Source organism: Gambusia affinis, linkage group LG15 (genome assembly GCF_019740435.1).
Source record: "Gambusia affinis linkage group LG15, SWU_Gaff_1.0, whole genome shotgun sequence".
Taxonomy (NCBI): Eukaryota; Metazoa; Chordata; class Actinopteri; order Cyprinodontiformes; family Poeciliidae; genus Gambusia; species Gambusia affinis.
In genome coordinates, this window is record NC_057882.1 from 21,268,303 (window position 1) to 21,289,539 (window position 21,237).

The following is a 21,237-nucleotide window of genomic DNA, read 5'->3' on the forward strand; positions in this document are numbered from 1 at the left end:
CTATAGCTTGAATTAACATTTTCAAACTAAACTAACAGAGAAATACAAGAACTTGTCCATTTTGTATCAAAAGATAGTGCATTTTGCACTACAAGAAGTAGTGCATAATGAATTATAAAAAGTGACCTATGTAATACACACCTGAGCAATAAACTGGATAATCTTGACAAAAATATTGAGGGGCATGTCTCTGGGCACGACACTACGACTCCCTTTAGGAAACAATGTGGAGGTGATGGACGTCAGTCGGCTAAAAGAGACAGGAGGAGAAATACTAGTAAGAGCAATTTTTATTACACATTCAGCTTTTCAATTATGACATTGTCTCTTCTTTACAGAATCTAGAAACAAAAACAGTTAAAAAGATAGAGGAATGCAGATGAGACAATAGATTTACAGTTATGCTGAGGATTGTAACTACATACAACTGTTACCTCTGGGTTGCAGTGTTGCTCTCACACTTTATCCGGATCATGTAGACCCACAGCAAGCGGTAGAGTGACTCCAGAGCCACACGTGCCATCTTGGGATCTCTGTTCTATATTAACAAGCAGAAAAACACAAAGACATCTTTCATTGTGCAGATGAATTCACATCTCTTTTTGCTTACATTTTCTAAAAGGATCCTAAAAAGAAATCCTGCAGCACTTTTTTTACTGTACACGAAAGTGATAACTGTTAGTCATGAGGTTTTACAGGCTTTTGTTATGACCTTCTTTTAGTCATTTGCATATCAGTCTACCGTGTTTTGCTTGAGGCAACAGACACTGATTTTACAGATAAGGAAGGTGGCGCTATTGTGGTATTCAGGTGTATTTAGTCTACATACTGTCTTCCTTTCAAAGGCAGAAATGTGGCATGCAGTCGTCACACTGTAAGTTATCATGCTATTGATCACAAAACAAGGAAAAACTAGATTTAGAGGCTTGTAAAAGTAATCTCCTCATATTTTGTCTATTGTATTCATACATTTTACTGACAGACTCACAGCTTCTAACTGCTTTTTTGCAAGATTGCCCTAGATTTAACTCCAATAATTCTTCCATCAACTTTGGTAAACTGCTTTGTTGCTGCAAAAGCAAGGCATTCCCACAGCATGTTGCTACCATCACCACGTTTTAACAATAGGGATGGTGTTTTATTTTGATGCCCAACTATGTTTTGTATGTAGGCCAAAAAGTACAATTTTGGTCTCATTTGATCAGAGCAAAGCTGCCACCTACATAGTTTGTGGCAAAATGTGAAAAGTTAATTTATTGACATTTTTTTTTTGTGATCACTTTTTTACAAAGGACAAATTTGTCACCATGGTGACAGATTCTTCAAACTGAACAGGGGATTCTTAATTAATCCTCTCCCTGAAAATAGGGTGAGTGTTGTCAGCCCACCATCTCTCATTGAAATGCATACGACTCAAAATAGCAGCTAGCAAGCAAGAGTTTCTTCCAAAATTTTGTCATATTTTGTGACTTCAAGCAAGAAACATCATGAAGAAAAATCTGTTTGAAGTTGTTACTTCAAAAGGTAGAAGTACAACAAATTTAAATTTTTTTTTCTCCCCTCCAGGGGGTCTTTTTTGTGGGCTCTAGTGGCCCTCATATGAAGGTAGGTTGACAGGAACGGGGGATGGAGAGGGCGTAAGAAATGTCGCCGGGTCCGGGAATCGAACCTGCGACGGCCACATTAAGGACTCAAGGCCTCCAAACGTGGGTCGCGCTATCCCTTATGCCACCACAACATGCCCCAAGTACAACAAATTTGTTTCAATACCAGAAACAGAGGCAATTTTTATCCAGGGTGTGCAGAGTTAAAATGGCAGGACACAAAAACCCGAACAGCAGCATTTAAGTTTAACAAATCTGAACTACTTTGTGTTGAGGTATCAATAAAATACATTAAGGTTTACGGCTGCGATGTGTCAAAATGTGGAAATATTTAAGGTTTTTGAATACTTTTGCAAGTCAATGCAATAGAAGCTGCATTTGCATGATGCTGCAGAAAACTGACCTTGAGGTTTGAGAGGCAGTTGTTTAGGAAAATATGCCATCGGCTGAGAAAGAACTGCTTCTGACTGACACACAGCAGGCACGTCACCAAAGGATAGAGAGCCTGATATGGGGAGAGACGTCACATCATAGATCATTAATGTAGAAGAGGAATCTCTACAGAAAAATCATAATAAGTAAACAAAAAATCAAGAACTACTTTCACATTTTCTATTAAAGCAGCAAAAACACTGACATCAAAAACAACAATCATGAACTTGCTGTTTAGTTTGTTAAGTTATCATTGAATGCAGACTGCTTAGACATAATTTCAGTCTTGCAAATGATCCGTGTTACTATAAGGCAAAGTGGATAAAACCATCTTTTGAATGGTTTTGTAAATGTTACTTTTACAATGCATCATATACGTGACACTGCTTATCACTGAAGGTATTTGTTTCCAAATCTCTAACCCATTTCAATACCTCTTCTCATTTTTAGCTTCTCAAGAATGTAAAACCCATAACAATTAGAGAAATGCTCTACATTGCTGCCATGTTTGTCATACCTGTCCATTCTGCTATCTGTCATTGCAGGTCATTGTCAGTGGGCATGAATGCTCAGTAATGTTCATTCGGAAATACATGTAAAAAAAAAAGTATTGTTTGAAAAGGGGTGTGTAAAAGCTTGACTGCATAAGTTGGCTGCAGTATGTAGAGAATTTGTGGAAATAAGCATGCATACCAAGGGAGTGGCATAGCTGTATAACGTTTAGTTACCAGGTGGGTAACTAAAATAGCAGTTATCAGCAGCACGCAACAATAATACAACCCAGCAGCTCTGTGACATTACTTGTTAGCAGTTATGCCAGTCAAATAACCGTGGGATACAATCCGCTGGTTGGAAAAAAAAAAAAAAAAAAACTCACTCAGATTTAAACATGTCAAATTTTTTTCACCATCAGTAAGATGTTTAAAAATGAATCGAGAAAAGCACAAAATGTGTCAGAAACTTTAATGGTTGCATTCATAGATGCAAATAGCAGGAAGCCAAGTCGTTTGTCAGATATTCATGTTTTATTTTACTAAAAACTACGTATTATACTGTAAAGACAGCAAATAGGATGTTATTTAACATCCTTAAAGTAAAATCATAATTGGACAAAACTGGTAGCAGATAAGTTACATTTCTGGCCAGTGTATGTCGACTGAAATGGTTTTTTGCTTTCTTTATGGTTTTGAAAATGTGCTGCTACATCTATTGTGCTGCTTCCAACAACTAGCTACATGATGCGGTTTAATAATTCCAAACTGGCTTTAAAGGTTAGCTTTCCCTGCATCACTCTGCCCTTCTTTAATCTCTCAACCCGCTCCTCATTGAGCGATGAAAGTCCATATGTTCGAGAGCTACCATGAGTGCTCAAAGTAACTGTTGGTAATAGAGAAGAGATGAAATAAGATGAGCAGTAATGAAACAGAATATGGTCAGAAACCTACCAGAGAGTGCTTCTTCCTAGAGGAGAGGTCCAGTGTGGTATCGTATAAACTCTCTACAAAATTTCGTAAGCAGGGAACATTCACCTCATTCTTCACATTCTGGGAGAAAAACAATGATGCAGAGTTCTCTTTAGAAAAAAAAAAATACTTTTCCTCATAACTATAACTTCATTACCACAGAATCCTGTTTTCTTTGATATTAACACAAAATAGCAAGATTTAGTAAGAAAAGCTCTTTAGTAGAATGTGACATTATGTATTAAACAGAATGCACTTACAGCAGCAACAGGTACAAGTATTTCCACAAAGAGTCCAGCTAATGAGTGCTTGATGTCTTTATCCTTCACTTCCAGGAAATACTGTGCACACTCCTGCTGACACACCGAGGCAAGAAACAGCATCAGTGATCGAAACACGTTTATGCAAGGTCATCAGTTCAAATCTCAACTCCATTATGATTGGAGGAAATTAGAAACATACAACTCAATTGCCATCAAAGGCAAACCAAACCAGACACCTAACTGCTGATTACTGCGGTCAGATGGAAGCTTAACATAGCTTCCAGATGCCAGCAGATGCTAAGTAATATTGCATCTGTCAGTAAACACACTGAGATTGTTATTGTTGCTTTTCTGATTTTTATTGTATGTAAATAACAACAAAGTTAGCAAATGGTTTTTGTGAAACCTACCTGCATGAACTGAAAAGAGGCCTCAAAGTCCTCCACTGGGTACATTTTGATGCGGAAAAATTTGAGTCCCATGATGAGGCTGATTGTGGACTGAAGGACGTACGTGCTTTGCTCCTTTTGTCTCAGCTCTTTGAGCTCAGAGATGAACTTCTTCCTCACTGCTGGGAACCTGATAGGGGGAATAGTGACCAGATGTGAATAACTGCTGTAGCCTCTGGTGTTTTGGTAAACTGTACTATTTCTACAATTCCCTCAAGTGAGGTTAGAGTTACTGGAATAATTACTGAAAACAAGCAAAACCTTTTTACATATTAATATTTCTGTGCACACACACACACACTAACAAGTTATTTTTTATGCTCAGTCGGAGCTCAGTGTGTGTTTGTGTATTTACACATGATCCTGATGCATTTAACCAACAGCGCTCTGCTGGCCTAAATTTAGAAAGGAATCTGAAGGGGTGATGTAGAGGGAAAAGAACATGTGCTTTCCTCACATACTCTTAGATGTACTAACACTGTTGGGAAGAACCTACACATAGGCATTGGCTGCTTTCTAGTATAAAGTAGACCGAGGTTTTAAATAGCTACAGGTTCGACAATATAAAAATTTAACATCAAGGGTGATTTGTTAAGAAAGCCCAAAAAGTAATGCAGTCACCAGTGGTTTTCCTTTTCTGCATGAAGTAAAGAGTAATGAACATGCAGTTGGTACCCCCTCAGTCACCCTTGATGTGGTTTCTTATATGGCTGAAAGAGGACTAGTACAGTTTTTCTTTGCTTACATGCAAATAAAAACTTTGCTGACAAGACAGACAAATGTATATACGTATATTTTTGACACAGAAAATTGAGCTCAGAGATGAACTATGTTATGGAGGCTAAAGGTCACTGTGATTATTAAAATCAACACATTTACTGGACAAGGCTGTTGCCATTTTTTCTCTAAAGTTGTTCTTGTATTTTCCTATCACTTTCTTGCCCATACGCCTTGAATTCCCCTGCTGAAGGAACAAATTAAGGGGATATGCCATTCTGTTGTACTAACTTTATCAAGTGGGTACTTTACATTTTGCTTATTTCTGCATGTGAAAATCCCCTAAAATCAATTAATAAATGTATGAACAACAACATTATTAATGCAATAAACAATGTTTTCTTCCTTTTTTCATATATATATATATATATATATATATATATATATATATATATATATATATATATATATACATATATATATATATATATATATATATATATATATATATATATATATATATATATATATATATATATGGCCTTTATTGATTATTAATTGACAGGAAAGTGAGTAATGAGTAATGAGAGAATGGGGAAGGATCTGTTCACCCAACTTTCAAATGAAATGAGATTTCAACTTAGGAAACTTATTAAAGTATAACATTATCACTCAAACGGAAGAGATTCTTTGTTTTCTCAACTAGATTTCAGAGTGTTGACTTAAACTAATGATAGTGCTAAAGAGTGTGTGCTTTGTGTCTGGTGGCAGTCATTGAGCTGCTTTGCCAACCCACACTACATGATAATAACCTCCAGCAAAATGAACTCTCTCATTACAGACATTACAGAGTTAGAGGGTCATCATCTAGAGTGTCGTTATTATCCATGTGTGCATAAACACACACACACACACACACACACACGCACACACACAACTGAACACAGCAAATGGCTGTCAATTTTAGAGCTTGTCTGTAAGACAGCATTTGTCACTACTGAAAATGGGGTTAGCTTGAGGTCATGTTGCTACTATAATTACAAAGTCCACACTGACACATAAGGCAAAGGCTTTAACATGACAGGGATTATTGGACTATAATCAAAAAAGTGAAATCCGGTACCTTGACTGAGCAACAACTCCTACGACTTCTGCATAAAGGTCAGCCACTATGTGCATGTTGCCAGTGTTGGGCCCAAGATACCTAAAAAGCAACCACAATCAGGATTATTAGTGCAAATCATGTTTGGTGAACACACATATCGTAAAAGCCAAGGTTTTCATATTAAGTCTACTCACCCTTCTTTGTATTTGAAGTGCTTGAAAGCCAAGTTGACGACTTCTTGGATAAGTCCATCCAATAGAGGATGGAGAGGAATCTGAATAAACATACATGTATTACTGAATTTCAAATTAAGATGGTGTTGTAATGGAAAACAAAATACTTAGAAAAACAATATATGGACACAATAGAAAATTGTGAAATAAAAGAAAAAGTAAATTTAGTAAAAACATTTTATTTTATTTATTTAACGCTTATTTCACCAGGTAAGATTCTCATTTTCAACAACAATCTGTTTATTTATGTTGCATTAAAATCACAAGCTAAAGACAAAATATACCAGATTAAAATGTAATGCAAACAACAATTATTCAATAAATAATGCTTGCCAAATGCTGGTTTAAGCAAATGAATCATTAGCTACCTAATGAAGAAGTAAACTGAGACCAAATGACATAAGAGTCATTGGTTTTCTAAAGTTAGGAAAAGTTACCAATTGTTGATTTGATGTAAAATGCATATTTTTTTATATGATTGGAATGTTTGAAACACAAATAAATAGTTGTGAAACAACTTCGTCACTCCGTTAGATTTTCAGTTCTTTAAAAGTAAAATTTACATAATTACGCCAAAAGATAACCTTGTCTAAAAATTTACTTTGTGCAATCTCTTTTGAATTGTGAAAACCTACAGTTTCACATTAACAGCAGCCAGAGCCTACTGTACATCCCATTGTAATATTTTAGCAATCTGGACACTTCCTTTATCATCTTATAGTCTGTCAAGAAATGTTTGAATGTCTTCCAGTCTATTTTGATTTGATAAAAGTTGATTTCATATTATTTTGAGAGCCTTTACTAGGATCATGAACTATTACAATCTTCTTGCTCTTTCTGCCGTATTGTAATGTTAACTCCCAGTTTAAGAAGCACTCTGGATTATATGTTTCAGGTTTAAACAGGACAAACCTGCTTCAAAATGCTTACTAAGGATGTTCTCATCATGTGCACTTAATATAATACCTCTATGTGTATTTTCTCACCAACAACTACTTATTTAAATAACATTTTGAAGTTATATTCTCAAGTTTATTATTTAATATATATTTTTTTTATTTCTTGGAATGATCAAAAGTGATATCACATATTCATGTGTCAAAAATGCTGGAAAAAAATAAATAAATAAAAATTTTCCCATGAGATGCTATGTTGTTTTAACAGTAAATACAAATTCTCTACATCAGAGGAAGACATCCAGTAAGGTCTCAGTAACTAATTAAACTGTAAAATGAGCCTCACCTGTTTTAAGACTTCAATAAGCACTAGAGAAAACATGAAATCTATTGCCAGATCCCTCCGCTCTAGTAAGTAGTCCTTCTGTTGTTCATCACTAAGGGACACACAGTCAGAGAAACAATGATTAGTTGTCACATCTGTCTCAAAATTAAAACATTTTTGTCATTAAACTGAGGTCAATAGGGTACATAAATGATACCATCTTGATATGTTAAACAGAAAATCCACTTTGCCTTACAGTGAAAATTAGGACAAATAAAAATTAACTGATGTGACGCAGGTACATCTAAATGAATTATGTTATGGGAAGCCATATCTATGTAATGTGACAATAAGTCTATTTGTACATTGTTTTCAAACAATAATCTTCTAAACGTAATGCTCATACATAGAAAATGCATTTAGAAATACTTTTGCTAAAAATAAGTAGTAACATAAGCATTAAACTGACAGTTCTTTCTGTTTTTACTTTCTCACTTTTTGGACTTTGTGTTGGCTCTGGGTCTGTATTCGTGGGACTCGTCTTCAAGGCCGTTTTGCCTCTTATACCAATCAAACAAAGTCTTCAGGATGGAGGGCAGGCAGTACTCTGCCAGAGAGCTCATGGTGCTGATCAGCTGCATAGAAGGAGGTCAGAAGAACAGGTGGAATATAGACTCACTCTTTTTGTGACTTAATGTATTACAATAAATGACTAAAATATCAACATTTATGGTGGCACAGAAGAGAAGGACTGTTGAGATCTATATGAGGAAGACGCACCTGGTCAAACTGTGGGTCTTCTCCTCTCTGAAGGGATTTGTTAAGTGGCTTCTCCTAGAAATAAGTAGAAACCAAGGAGACGGTAATGAGCAAAGAGTCAAGGACAAATTACTTAATTTGTTTATACATGGAATTGCACATGTAAAGCTAAGTTATGGAAAATATAACATAACTTTGAAATTATTAGACAAAGTCTGGATAATCGTCAGTCTTAAGTGTCTAAAACAGCTTTTCAGCTTTGACTGCCATGGCAGCACAAAATTAATTATTAGTGACCCCTCTCTTACGGTTGCAGATAGAATTAACTCCTTGGTTTACGTCAGTCAGCATAAATGAACATTTAACGCAACAGTCAATAAATATGTCAGTAAGAAGAAAAATATGTATCAGTCCCACCTGACTAAGTCGCAGGACTACCAAAACTCTGGAAAGAAAATGTGTCTTATAGTCCAGAAAATAGTATACATTAAAGACATGTTTTCATTGTATCGCCCTTCCAGATCACTCAGGTCTTCTGCTTCAAATCTACTTTTATGTATGTAAATGTATAAAGAGGAAGTTTCTGTGGTATTTGCATCATATACAAATTAGCTCATCTATATTCCTAAATAAATGTTTATGCGATTTATTAACTTCTTCCCCCCTTTTTATATTCAGTCCATCCTGGAATATTCCATCAAAAAGACTGAAAATTCTGTTCAACTTTCCCAAGTTAGATTGTGTTTTATAAGAGACAGAATGCTAAGGATTTTAGGATGCATGTCATGAAAAATATTAGTCAGTAAAGATCTTCCTAAAAATTGATTTAGATAATACAGTCAAATGACCCAGAGGTATATTTATTGATTCTGTAACTTGAGCGAAAAGGTAGAAAAAATAGAAACAAACCTGTATGGGAAAAATCAATCTAAACTCACTCACCAGCGGCTCCGCCATGATGATGCGAATCTTGCGTTCAGAGAGCAAGGTGAAGTTTGCAAACAAGCTTTTAAGGACAAACTCCCCCGGCTTGCTCTCAGGGTCTACGTTAACAGGCGCCATGACGACTGGACCTTTCCTCTCTCCCAACGTTCCACTGGCTGGCGGGATTGGTGGCTTCAGTCCCACTGGAGAAGCTGAGGAAACAAATAAAATAATTATCGAATATTTTTACCGTACACTCACTTCCAACTGTGCTATATTTTGTTGTCTTGCGAAGGTATCCAGTAATTTACATGTTTTATTGCCAGACCAAAACAACACAATGCACAGCTGAAAATATGGAAAGTGTAGAAGGTATTTGTAGTCAGTCCCTATTAGTCTCATATCTCTAAATAAAATCCAAAATTTAATTAGCATATAAAGTTACCATATGAGTAGTTTAAGTTAGTTATAAAAACAGCTGTTCTTGAAGGTATTTTGAAGAATATTGGTGAACAAAGAACATAATGAAGACCAAGGAACATAGGAAAACGATTTTGAAGAAGTGGAAAGCAGCATGAGATCCTAAAACAATTTCCCATATTTTGAACATCTCATCACTGTTTATGATCAAATAATAGGAAGGACATGAAAAAACTGCCAACCTAACAGGACATGGCTGTCTAACAAAACTGACAGGCTGAGCAAGGAAACATTAATCAAGGTACAAAGAACTGACAGGTAGATTAGCTGCAGCGATTTATGGTTGAGGTTACACAATATCTGTTGTCAGGCTGATTAGTTGTCTACTCCACAAATCTAATATTTATAGAAACTAAGAAATTGAGTTACAGCAATATCATGAAAAACCTATGAGAGACTGAGAAAATTTTCAGACTGGGTTGGAGTTTGTTCTTCCAACAGAACAACAACCCTAAACATGATCTCGGTGTTACAACAGAATTGCCAGGTCAAAGAGCCTGAATCCAATTGAATGTGTGGCAAGACTTGAAATTTAATGTTCATAAATATAATAAATCAAATCCTGAAACAACTTAAGAAATTTTTGTGAGAAAATTGGGAATACAAATGCATATTAGGCTTGCAAATGCATGTTAGGCTTGCAGGTTATTTGAAAATCACCCAAAAGTATTACTGTTTTAAATATTGACAATATTAGTAACAACAGATCCTAATTTTCCTCACTGTTGGGTACCTCAATCAGTGTCAGGTGTTAGCATCAACTTTTGTGAGACTCCATTCAATAGGCTGAACATAGATAAGACAACACATGGTCACGGATACTCATATTGAGCTCCTGATGATTTAGCATATGTCAAGAAGGCCTGAGCCACCCCTACACATACAGTATCAGATAACAACAATGTCAGGTCTTAATTGACCTTCCATGACCATGTGACCTGACTAAGTGGAGAGGTGAGAACTAACTCCCTGAGCGCACAGCCCCACTGTCCTTATTCAACCAGCCGTTTGGATGAAACCTGAGCACTCACAGGATGCACACACGTGTACATATGAATGCATGGCCATGCAAGCTTACCAAGGCCTTTGATGAAACTGATGACACTAGCTCTACTCCATTTGGTTGGGACTTCCATGATTTAAATGACAAAAGGCACAGGTACAGTTTAGAAAAAGGGACAAAGTAGTAGGACGGAGGAGCAACTGGACTTTACTGCAAGTAAAAGTCAGCTCCCATAACTTTATAAATGCAATTCCTTGCAAGACAGTATTTTTCTTTACGGTATTTTTCTTTACTACCAAAATAATCTAACACACCAGAAATCACAGACATCACGTTAATGTCTGTTTTTAATTCTTGGTCAGTTTAACCAAAGCTGAAAATGTGAAGCTCCATCCTTGACCAAATTGAACAGAAAGATGTCACAAAAACTGAATTGAAAGGGCTATCCCGAATTTTATCCAAATGATATTCCAGACTGGAAAAAGCCAGAGCCAGATTGACACTTCCCACGTGAATGTTGCTTGACGCCTCAGATCTCAAAGAGTCCCAGTCTCAGAAGAGACGATGGCATCAAGGTATTCTTTTAAAACATCAAAAAACGGCAAGTGCAAACTAATTTTGTTGACAGATGACTCTACAAACAGGGATTGAGAATATTTCCAAATGTTTGGTAAGATCAGAGGCTGTCCAGGGCCTCATGTCTGTCAGTTATATGAGTCCACAGTCAAATTGTCAGTTCCTACTTTAGCTCCAGTCCTGCCTCCGACATGCCACCTAGTCTCTGAACAGTAGTTCCTGTGACTTTTGAGTCCTTGGATCCTATTGGAATGAAGAAGTGAAATGAAGCAATTCTCTAAAAGTGGCTGTCTTCAAGTTGTCTGGAGCAGTTAAGCAGAATCTTATCCTTGTGAAGGTCCGACCAGAAGAGTTGGGTTGGAATTTCAACACTGTTCAAAGAGAGAGCCAAGGGGAGGAGGGAGGCGCTATATATAGACGGTTGGCGGTCACTCTCTTACATACCCACCACTCCTACTGACCCCTACTCGTACACAAGTGCACACTCACAAAAACACACATAAAAAAATAAACACAGATGTGGAAATTGGCGGAAGTCAAACAACTTAACATGGCTTAACTTCAAAGTAAATTGCACTTATCTCATTTAGCTAAAAACAGGTTGACTCCAAGCAAATGAATCCATTAGAGCTTCCAAATTATATAATTGTAAGGTGTCTGCCAATGTGAACTTAACTGTGTGTACTGTACATGAATGTGTCAGAAAAAGTAAGGGGAGAGAAGATTAGAAAAGAACATAAACATGTCTCTAACAGACAGACAAGCACAGGGATTTGCATGATTCAGCATTTCAAGAGATCATTCAACACAAACTCTGAACATCTAGTACATAATGTACATGTTTAATTATATTTTACTGCTTCAACTAAAATACTGTCTGAGCAAGAAAGATACAAAGTATGATGGAACACAGTAAGCATCAAGAAAAACTCAAAATATTTTCAATAATAAGCAAAACGGTATTATGGATTTGATATTTTAGAATGTCTTTATCAAAATACCATGTGTTTCAATACAAACCCAAACAACAAATTGAAATAAAAAAATGTTAAGAAATAATACCTCATTTCAACCATTTCTATAAAACCAACATAAGGAACATAATGGAACATAATGGATTTCAAGTGAACAAATGAAACTTTAACTAGAATTATGTTGGTGTAAAAAAACGCCAGTATTTGCAGTACTGTTTAAGAGTGCATATTAAATATTACAAATCAAGTTTATGCAAATAGTTCCAGTCATGCTTTAATTCAGCAGAAATGCTTAAATATTTGTTATTCCATATGCTGCCATTTATCATATTTATTTTTAAAGCTTGCCTTTATCACTGTTACTGTCACCTACCACTAAAACAGTAACTTTACTCTACGTCATTCAACCTTTTTATCTGTTAGGTCTCACTTTCACTCTCTGTCTTCCAGCCTGAAGGAAACCCCAGACATGTTTAAAAATGTAGTAAAAAGTTGTTTCTATGAAACTATCATCTTACATGATTAAAAATTTCTTTGACTTAACCATAAATGCCTTTCTTACATGGAAACATGGTTACAAAGCTAACTTTGAGTTTTCTTCCCTCAGCATTGTTTCTGTTTCCACAACCTTGTGAAACTGAATTATGGCACATTATCTAAATGGCAAAATATGTTTTTACTTGTTTGTTTCTGACTGGATGATTGCTTGGTGCAACCCTAAAATTACATGTATAAAAACAAGAAAGAAAATACAATTTAATCAGTTAACGGATTTTGTAAAGACTAATGCACAGTGTACCTGGATGACGCCTCACATCTCAAAACCATGGATAAGAAGTTAATTTGAGTGTTTAAAAGCCTCCCAAAATGTTTCCTGATATACAAAAATGATTGATCCTGTGCATGTATTTGCAAATGTCTGTCATGTTTCTAGGTAACAGCTAGAGATGACTCATGTCTAACAGCAGAGAGAATAACAACAAGCTCAATTTAACCGCCCTTGACAAGACCCAACAAAGCCTAACCTGGCTGCTGCTGGAGAAGAAAGCTGACAAACAATGATTGCGAGCAACAAAGTCTGGCAATCTTGCAAGTTCTGTTGGGTTGGTGAATGATGTATTAAATAATAGACATTCAGCAATGTACTTGAAATACATTTGAAAAGCAGAACTCCTACATGAAATGTACATTTGTCCTGGTAAAGAACAATTACTTATATTGGTGAAATGAAAGACATTTATAATACATCTTAACTAAGAGCTCCCACTACTATTAATCTATTGAAGCATCGGCTACAAGGATGTATATTAATGTCATTTTTTTGAATTTAGTAGGAATCTGATAGGGACATTTGATGCAATTCAAAAATGGGCAAGATCTTTTAAGTCCTTCATTTTCTGTAACAGAGTGCAAATTTTATCTTTTATGTGATTTAGTCCAGAAGAAAAAATATTAAAATAGATGAAATATTCAAAAACAAACAACAAAAACAAAACAAAGATTGCTATTGCTGATCACATCATCTGAAAATTTACTAATGAGCCAGACCGCTAAGCTAACTTGCTACTCGTTATCCAGCTAAATTTAGCCAAACACTCTCATAAAATCTATTTACTTCTGGAAGTGTCCCTATATAGACTACATCAGCAAAAACAAAGAAAACAAACAAACAAAAAAAAGCTTGCATCACTCTAGTATCAATATCCAAAATTCAACCCAGCACATACCGCTTGGTTAATCTCTGCATCCTCAAAGTCAACATCATAACAACTAATGACACGGTGATGATAAACTGCAGGCGGCGTGACAATGAGTCCCATTGGGGCAATAAGACAGGGATGCTTTCTGCTTATTATGATTGTTCAGATTCCTAAACCCATCATTGTCAGGCTGAGGAACACAGTGTCCAACAGAAACTGATGGAGGATGCTGCTGGGTGTTCACTTCTAACTGCCTCAGAGTGAGAGCAGTTCTGTTTAGTAAACAAAAGCAAGGAAACTGAGAGAGACTCTGGATTTTCTTAGAATGCCAATAGCATAAAAACTTCAGTGGACAGATAAGTGTGTTAAGATCCAAATCTGCTATGCTATGATTATAACAAAGCCAGAAAGCTCTACTCTGTTGGCTGAGCATAAGATGTGGCATTTGAAAACTACTGAGGAATAACATGTACCCAAGACTTATGAAGCCATTATCTTCTTTTACAAAGCGTTTGTCAGAAGGTTGTTCTATTATATAACATTGCCAAATACTGACAAGTGTACATCAGCTGCCAGCTTTTCTGTGACTCAGAAAAACAAAGCATGAAGCCGTTATGAAGCCGTTATCTTCTTTTACAAAGCGTTTGTCAGAAGGTTGTTCTATTATATAACATTGCCAAATACTGACAAGTGTACATCATGCTATGTGTCAGGCATTTGTCCGGCATAACGGCAACAACAACTGTCATCTGTTAGCTGTACTCACTGCCTCCTAAAGACTTGAGCAGAGACTTGAGGCTGATGTCAAAGAACCCCGAATCCTGCTGGCTGGTCGCCATGGCTGCAGAGGCTAGGTCGCCACGGTGACAGACAGCAGTGGGGGAACAGGACGGCAGGATGAGGTGCTGAGTGAAGCAAGTGAGAGGAGGAGGAGTTGACGGAGCGAAGAGGCAAGGAGAGAGGGAGGACGATGCAGGTGGGCAGTGAGCGATGCGGATGTTGCGGCTGTCTGTTGCTTTGAGTGCGTCTACGCACGAGCAATGAAAGTGTATGTCAGTCCTGCCTGAGCTCTGCGTTGCTATATTGTTAGCTTACGCCCCCACCCCCTCTCTGTTTTGCTCTCTCAGGACAGTGATACACAGATGTTAGCAGACGCAAGCGGCCAATCCTCTTAGAGGGAGGAGAAAGCGAGGGTGAGAAGGAGGTAGTGAGAGGACAACAGAGAACATAAATCACCAAATTGCAGGAAACATAAAAAATACAAGCAGGAAAAATGGGAATGAGAAAAATTGTGTATTACTGAGTAATACACAATGCATAGAGAGAGGAAAATGGGATGAAGATGATTCAGTATATCTACATAACATGTACCATAAGTATGCTATGAGCACTATAAGCCAATGAGAGCGAAGTGAAACAGTGACAGCCAGATCAAATCAGCCTATAGCCAATAATAGCACCTTTTTGTCATCACTCCCTCACGTAGACATCACATACGGATGATCTGTTATTTGATATATTGACTTTCTCCAGTAGGATACAAAATATTTTAATATTATGTTTCTATATTGGAAAAAAATTATAATAAAGTTCAGTTGGATCTTGACAAGTCCTTGCTTCTTCAAGAAAAAAAAATAAAGCCCATGTAAAAAAAAGACATGATTTAACTATAACACTAAAATGAAACATAGAAATAATTATTTCAAACTTAGGAGGATCAAATAGGATAATTTTTGGGTGGACGGGTTCACAGGGGATACTTAATGGATTTAAAAAGTTGTTGCTTTTTGAAAAGAAAAAAAATAAGCCAGAGACAGAATTGTAACTAAATGAAATCTAATACTGAGTACGTAAAATCTGTCTCTTAAAGATAAAAATCTCGGGAGCAACTTCTAATCTCTAAAACATTTGTAGGAGATAAATGAGCATCATGTTTTTGCCTTTATGCTATAAATGATCATTAATTATTTATACTAGAAGCAAAGGCAACATCATTCCAAGTGCGTAAGAGTAGGGTGACTTGATAAGTAAGGGTTTTACTCATATTTTAAAGCAAAAATGATTACAGAATAGAGACATTGGAAGTGTCTATACATTCCTATAGAAGTGATCATCACAGATTAAAAAAGGTTGGAAGCTCAAAAGGTTAATATCAAGCAACATCGCTCTGCTCCATCTAGCCTTCCTTTTCACAAGTTTTGCTTTTTCTCAAAGTCTGAATAAACTGCAAATATGTTTCAACATGTCTTTGTAGAAAACAGCTTCCTTTAAATTAACATATTACATCTCTGTACTTATCATGACTACATTTTAAACTACTCATGGAAACTCAAACTAGCAACTTAAAGTCTCCTAGTTGGGGGCGTTCACTGATTGAAAATAGACAACATTTGTGTCTAGTCACCAGTCAGGGCCAATTAAGCAAAAAATTAGCCAACAACATTCTAAGGCCATAACCAAAATGATTATATAACTTTTTTTTAAATTACTTTTACTTTTTAAAGGCAGAAAATGCCATTCGCCAGTCTCAATTACTCTCTATTAATACAGTAAGAGGATAGTTACTGACAGTAAAATAACTAATTGGTTAGACAGAAAATAAACTAAATGTTTCTCCTTTTGCTTTCTTACATTCAATACTCAAAGTAAAACTATAACGTAAAGGTAAGGTGATCAATCTACATGTGCATAAGAGGTGCATAATTAGGGTCCACACGTCATCCTGAGCTGCAGAAGCGCCACAGGATATGTTAAAGGGAGAGAGGACATTGAGTTGTGAGTTTGGGACGAGGGGACACATATAATATAGAGCATCTTGAAAGCTGCTGCTCACAGGAGGTTTACGGAGCACAGAATGGCCTGATTCACATTAAGAGACAATTAGAGCCTGATCTCAGAGGAGTAGAGATACAGCAAGGGAACCTCCGCAAACTGAATCTGGTCTGGAAATTATGTTTACTTTGCTACAGTCATGGAGAAAATACTATCAGCAAATCCCATTGTGATACCATTGCAATGATATTGTTATTGTTACATCAGATATACTCACAGATTGTTATAATCTACTGAAGTTCACTCTCTCATCTTTGTCCATGCATTCATTTTTTAAACCAAACCATTTAATTTTTTATAGGTTGGGAGTGTTTACCTTTCCCAGCGTTCAATGGGTAGGAAGCAGGTACAAAGTAAATAAGGAGACACATAAAACAAACAACTAAGATCTCACACACTAACCCTCACTGTTTAAGGAGATTTAGAGTGATTGATTAACCTGGCATGCATGTTTTCAGAGTAGACATATGAATCAAAACTCCACACAAAAATGCCTCAGATAACAGTGCTAACCACAGAGTTTCTATAAAGAATTGCATTTTGTGTGTGTGTTTCTGACACTCAAGATGATAATGTACTGTTAATTGTTGGGATTTACGGAAAAAGTTTTTTACTTTAAAAGTAACATACTGACAAATATAAATTTTTTGCAAGAAAAAAACTCCCTGTGATACAGAGTTTCCTCGTACTAAAAAAAGAGAAATTTTCAAATTAAGATGCAAATTTTTTGCTGTACTAGATGGAGCAAGTGTTTGCTCATACAGAGAAAAGTATAAATGGGAAATACTCATTGGAGTTTATCCAAGTTAACACAAGATAGGAAAATCTATTCAAATTAATAGAAAACTATGAGAATAGAAGGAAATCTGCTTATAGCTAGTAACAGCTGCACCCATATTTTGGGATAGAAATGAAAATCATTAAACAAAAAAATGCACTCACCCTTGCAAAACTCATGTGATTCCTCACATTCTGAGCAGAGGCCTGGGCATGCCAGCTGCTGGAATGTGATTCCTCCAAACACACAGGCAACACACATGCACCCATCTAATCACATATGCATGAACAAATTAACAAACATGAATTGTAGTGCATATACACTCAACTTCAAATTAAAGATGGATTAAATGTTCATTTCAAAAAATTGGAAAGAATCATTATGGTCATCTGATTAATTTCTAATTAATCAGTTTTTGAATGTATTGGTTTCATTCTGAAGTTCAAAAACAGAAAAATAAATTTTTTAAAAATATATATTTTATATTTCTAGTAAAGATGATTGTTTAATGTAATAGCAATTTACTCACCTGCTAAGTAAAAATGAGTTACGTTTGATGTAAAGAGCGCTGTTCAATGAGTAAATGATTCCTGTCTTTATTAGTTTACATTCACTATCTATACATCCACCATAAGGGAGAACTTGTGGCACATCTTCAGAGTTGCAAATAAATGAATGAGTTACTCTGGGAGTCTATCAAGTTACTGTCAGCCTGAACTTTAAAAAAAATGTTTAAGTGGTATTTACCTAAAAACACAATTAAAACCTAATTGTGTTTTAATTATGTTAAAACACAATTAACTTGTGTTTTAACTTACAATGTCACAGGGTAATAAGAAAGTAAAAACATTGCTATGCTGGAAACAGTTGCTTGCAAGCTCTTAATCTCTTGACCAAACCAAAGAAATAGATTAAACGCAACAATACTAATTTCATGTTGACATGTTATCTCTTAATATTTCTTTGAATAATTGTCAGGAATATTTACTCAAACATCAAAACACCATGGGAGTAAAATGCTACATACATCCCAAGAGAGAATGTTTGAGGTTTACAGTTCACACAGTAGTGTCTCACTAACACAGCTGGGTTGATCCAATAGGTCACTGTTCTAAAGAATGTCTGAGTGAGAGAAGTTTTCATGCCAGGCATACTTGCCTCTTTCACATCAAAGCCTCGGGGGTCCATGGTACCACAACAGAGAAGCCCCACAATATTCAATTTCATAGTATTCCTTGTTTTAAGAATTTGACCATTTTAACCTTCCTGCTCAATTATTTCTAAGACGCTGTTAATTCCTTTCTGAAAGAAGTGTTTGTGCAGGTGGTACTCTGGCACTATTTTAGCCCAAACTTCCCCTTCCACTTTTAACTGCACACATTTTCACTCTTCTTTTGAAGCTTGGCTAATTCCCACTAAGGGAACAAAATTACGTTGACCCTTTTTCTCCACTTACCCAAATATTCTAAATTATCTTCACTTTACATCCACATTACTCTTTTTGAATAATCTCTGAAATAGTGTTTTTTTTATATTACAGGTTTACTAAAGAAAAAGCACTTGACTTTACACTTGGTTATTCCTCATTTTACCTACTTCTTTCTGTGAATGGATGAAATTGGAGCAAAGTTAACAGATAAGGTTCTAAAAGGAAAAGTGGGTTCTCTCGATTTTTCCTGGTAATAAATTGATGCTGCTGTAGCTTTTTGTTGATGCTAAAATGTTACAAGTTTGGGCATTGATATACAATCCTTTTCAAAAGTAACATGTGTCCCACAAGTGTAATGAATGACAATGTATGTGGTATATGTGGGTAAACCAATGAAGTCCTGCACTCAAAACAAGCATTTCAATTCTACTCAGTATTATCTATTTAGCAACATTTGCTGGACCTTGAAAAAGCAAACTTTGAAGCTGTTTAGGGGTGCTTGAACATGACACTACAAGCTGGTTTAGACCACCAAACAACATTGCTTCTACCTCTGATTATTGGTGAAGTATTAACTGTCTGTTTTCTCAAAACAAAAATGGTCTCAAAGAGCATACAAAAGTCACAACAAAGACTTGCTAACCCTTAGGTCTTGCAGCAGACATGTAGAGACAGAGAGGGTCTGAAGGTAGCAATAGATCACAGACTTCTTCACATTCTTTGCTGGGAAAAACCTGCATATTCACATTCCATTTGGTGAGTTCAGGATCACTATTTTAGGTGTGAACCAATATTTTTTAGTTTTCTCCCTCAAAAAATTCTATATTCTATATTCAAACATAAGGGTTCTTACCGGGGTAAAACAGGACCCATAACAGCATGCGTTCACCTACCTGCAAGGATCCTTGTTCTCTTTCTGGATCTAAGTTGGATCTTTGAAAATCTCCCTTTGAAGTCGCTGCGGTCAAATGTGTCCAGTGACAAAGAGGCAATGCGATCCAGGACAATCCCATCATGGCTTTGGTTCTGTATGGGAACTACCAGGTCTGAAGCTTCCTTCTGCAATTGACCATTACTTGGATTGGAAGAACTGCTTTGATCCTTAAAGCTGTTAGTGCATTTGTCATCCTCTACAGACATGTCTGTATCGTCAGTAACACAAGGTGCTGGAGATCAATCTGCTCCCAGAAGTCAATATTCAAAATGAAACCCTTTTCAGAGCTGGCAAACAGATACTACATGGTTCAACATTAAATTCCAACAGAAAAAATAAATAAGACAAACATAAAAACCAAAAAAACTCCAGAAATGTGTTAGAAAATCAGGAAGTTCTAAAACGTTTCTTCACTCTCTTCTTTTCTTTTTTGTCCACAATTTGATATCCAGTTTCCTCTTATGGTGTTTTCCCTTTTGTTGAGTTCATTCAATCCGGCAACGGTGAGCTCACAGTCTTGTTGCAGATACAAAGTTCTTCCAGAGATTCAGATTCTTGTCTCTAGAGTCGCTTTTGTGTGTTCTTGTTAAGGCTCTAAGCTCTCTTTCATAGTCTTGCTTGTTTGAAAAGCAATTTTTATTTTTCCAAGATGTTTCACTGTCTTGAAAAACCCAGCTTTTGCTCTCTGTAGTTCTTTAGTTTCTTCTTGTTTTCTTTCTCAGTCTTTTCATTCTGTGAGGCACAGCTGTGTTTCTTTGCTCTCAGGTGGTGATCGTGGGAGGGATCCTGTTCTAAGCGAGCAACTTGATTGGGTGGCTTAGAAAGTTTGGGTGGTTCTTCTAGAGATTTCCCCCCCTCTTCCATTTCATTGCTACCGCCTTCCGCTCACATTTTTTTTTCTTGCCAAAAAACAATAATGTTTTTGACGTGGTTTCTTTCTCCCACATCTGTCTGTTGATTGCTTTCATTCTGTTTTTTTCCTATGGGAGTAAAGCATGACAGATAAGCATACATCTGCTTGACTCACACAGCCATACCATGGCATGTGGGTGTGTATAAACGCTAGAGTCCCTGTGCCTCACTGGTTGAGGCTGTTCAACCAGTTACATTAAACTCAGCATGCTAATGGTGTAGGATTACTGAGACACACCTATTCATAGAGGTAAAAACCAAGTCATTACAAACAGGAAGGATTCACACTGAATATATTTACATGGCAGTTTGATAAACAGTCTTGAATCATGAATTAAAAAATTTAAAAGTGAGACAGTGTTGTCTGTGTAATAAGTGTACAGCAGGACAAATGAGAAGTGAAGTTGGTTTTCAAAGCCTGCCAACTGCCTACAGAAAACACAAAATTG

General features: G+C 36.3%; 1 protein-coding gene across 9 annotated transcripts in view; it reads right to left on the bottom strand.

Annotated features, from left to right (window-relative positions):
* fryb (furry homolog b (Drosophila)) overlaps positions 1-21,237 on the bottom strand; it is a 56,768-nt gene that overhangs the window by 27,000 nt on the left and 8,531 nt on the right. For 3 of the 9 annotated variants that reach the window (XM_044140085.1, XM_044140082.1, XM_044140081.1), the window contains exons 1-13: positions 19,836-20,613; positions 9,189-9,382; positions 8,268-8,321; positions 7,983-8,122; positions 7,509-7,599; positions 6,228-6,307; positions 6,052-6,132; positions 4,173-4,341; positions 3,760-3,852; positions 3,482-3,580; positions 2,008-2,109; positions 435-538; positions 142-250 (exon numbers count right to left, since the gene is read on the bottom strand). In XM_044140085.1, coding sequence (XP_043996020.1) covers positions 142-250; positions 435-538; positions 2,008-2,109; positions 3,482-3,580; positions 3,760-3,852; positions 4,173-4,341; positions 6,052-6,132; positions 6,228-6,307; positions 7,509-7,599; positions 7,983-8,122; positions 8,268-8,321; positions 9,189-9,382; positions 19,836-20,082 — 1,563 coding nt within the window. In that variant the 5' untranslated portion in view covers positions 20,083-20,613. Of the gene's footprint in view, positions 1-141; positions 251-434; positions 539-2,007; positions 2,110-3,481; positions 3,581-3,759; positions 3,853-4,172; positions 4,342-6,051; positions 6,133-6,227; positions 6,308-7,508; positions 7,600-7,982; positions 8,123-8,267; positions 8,322-9,188; positions 9,383-10,728; positions 11,571-14,669; positions 14,796-19,835; positions 20,614-21,237 lie in introns of those variants that run through there. The other 6 variants (XM_044140084.1, XM_044140083.1, XM_044140089.1 and 3 more) reach the window with 4 other exon arrangements.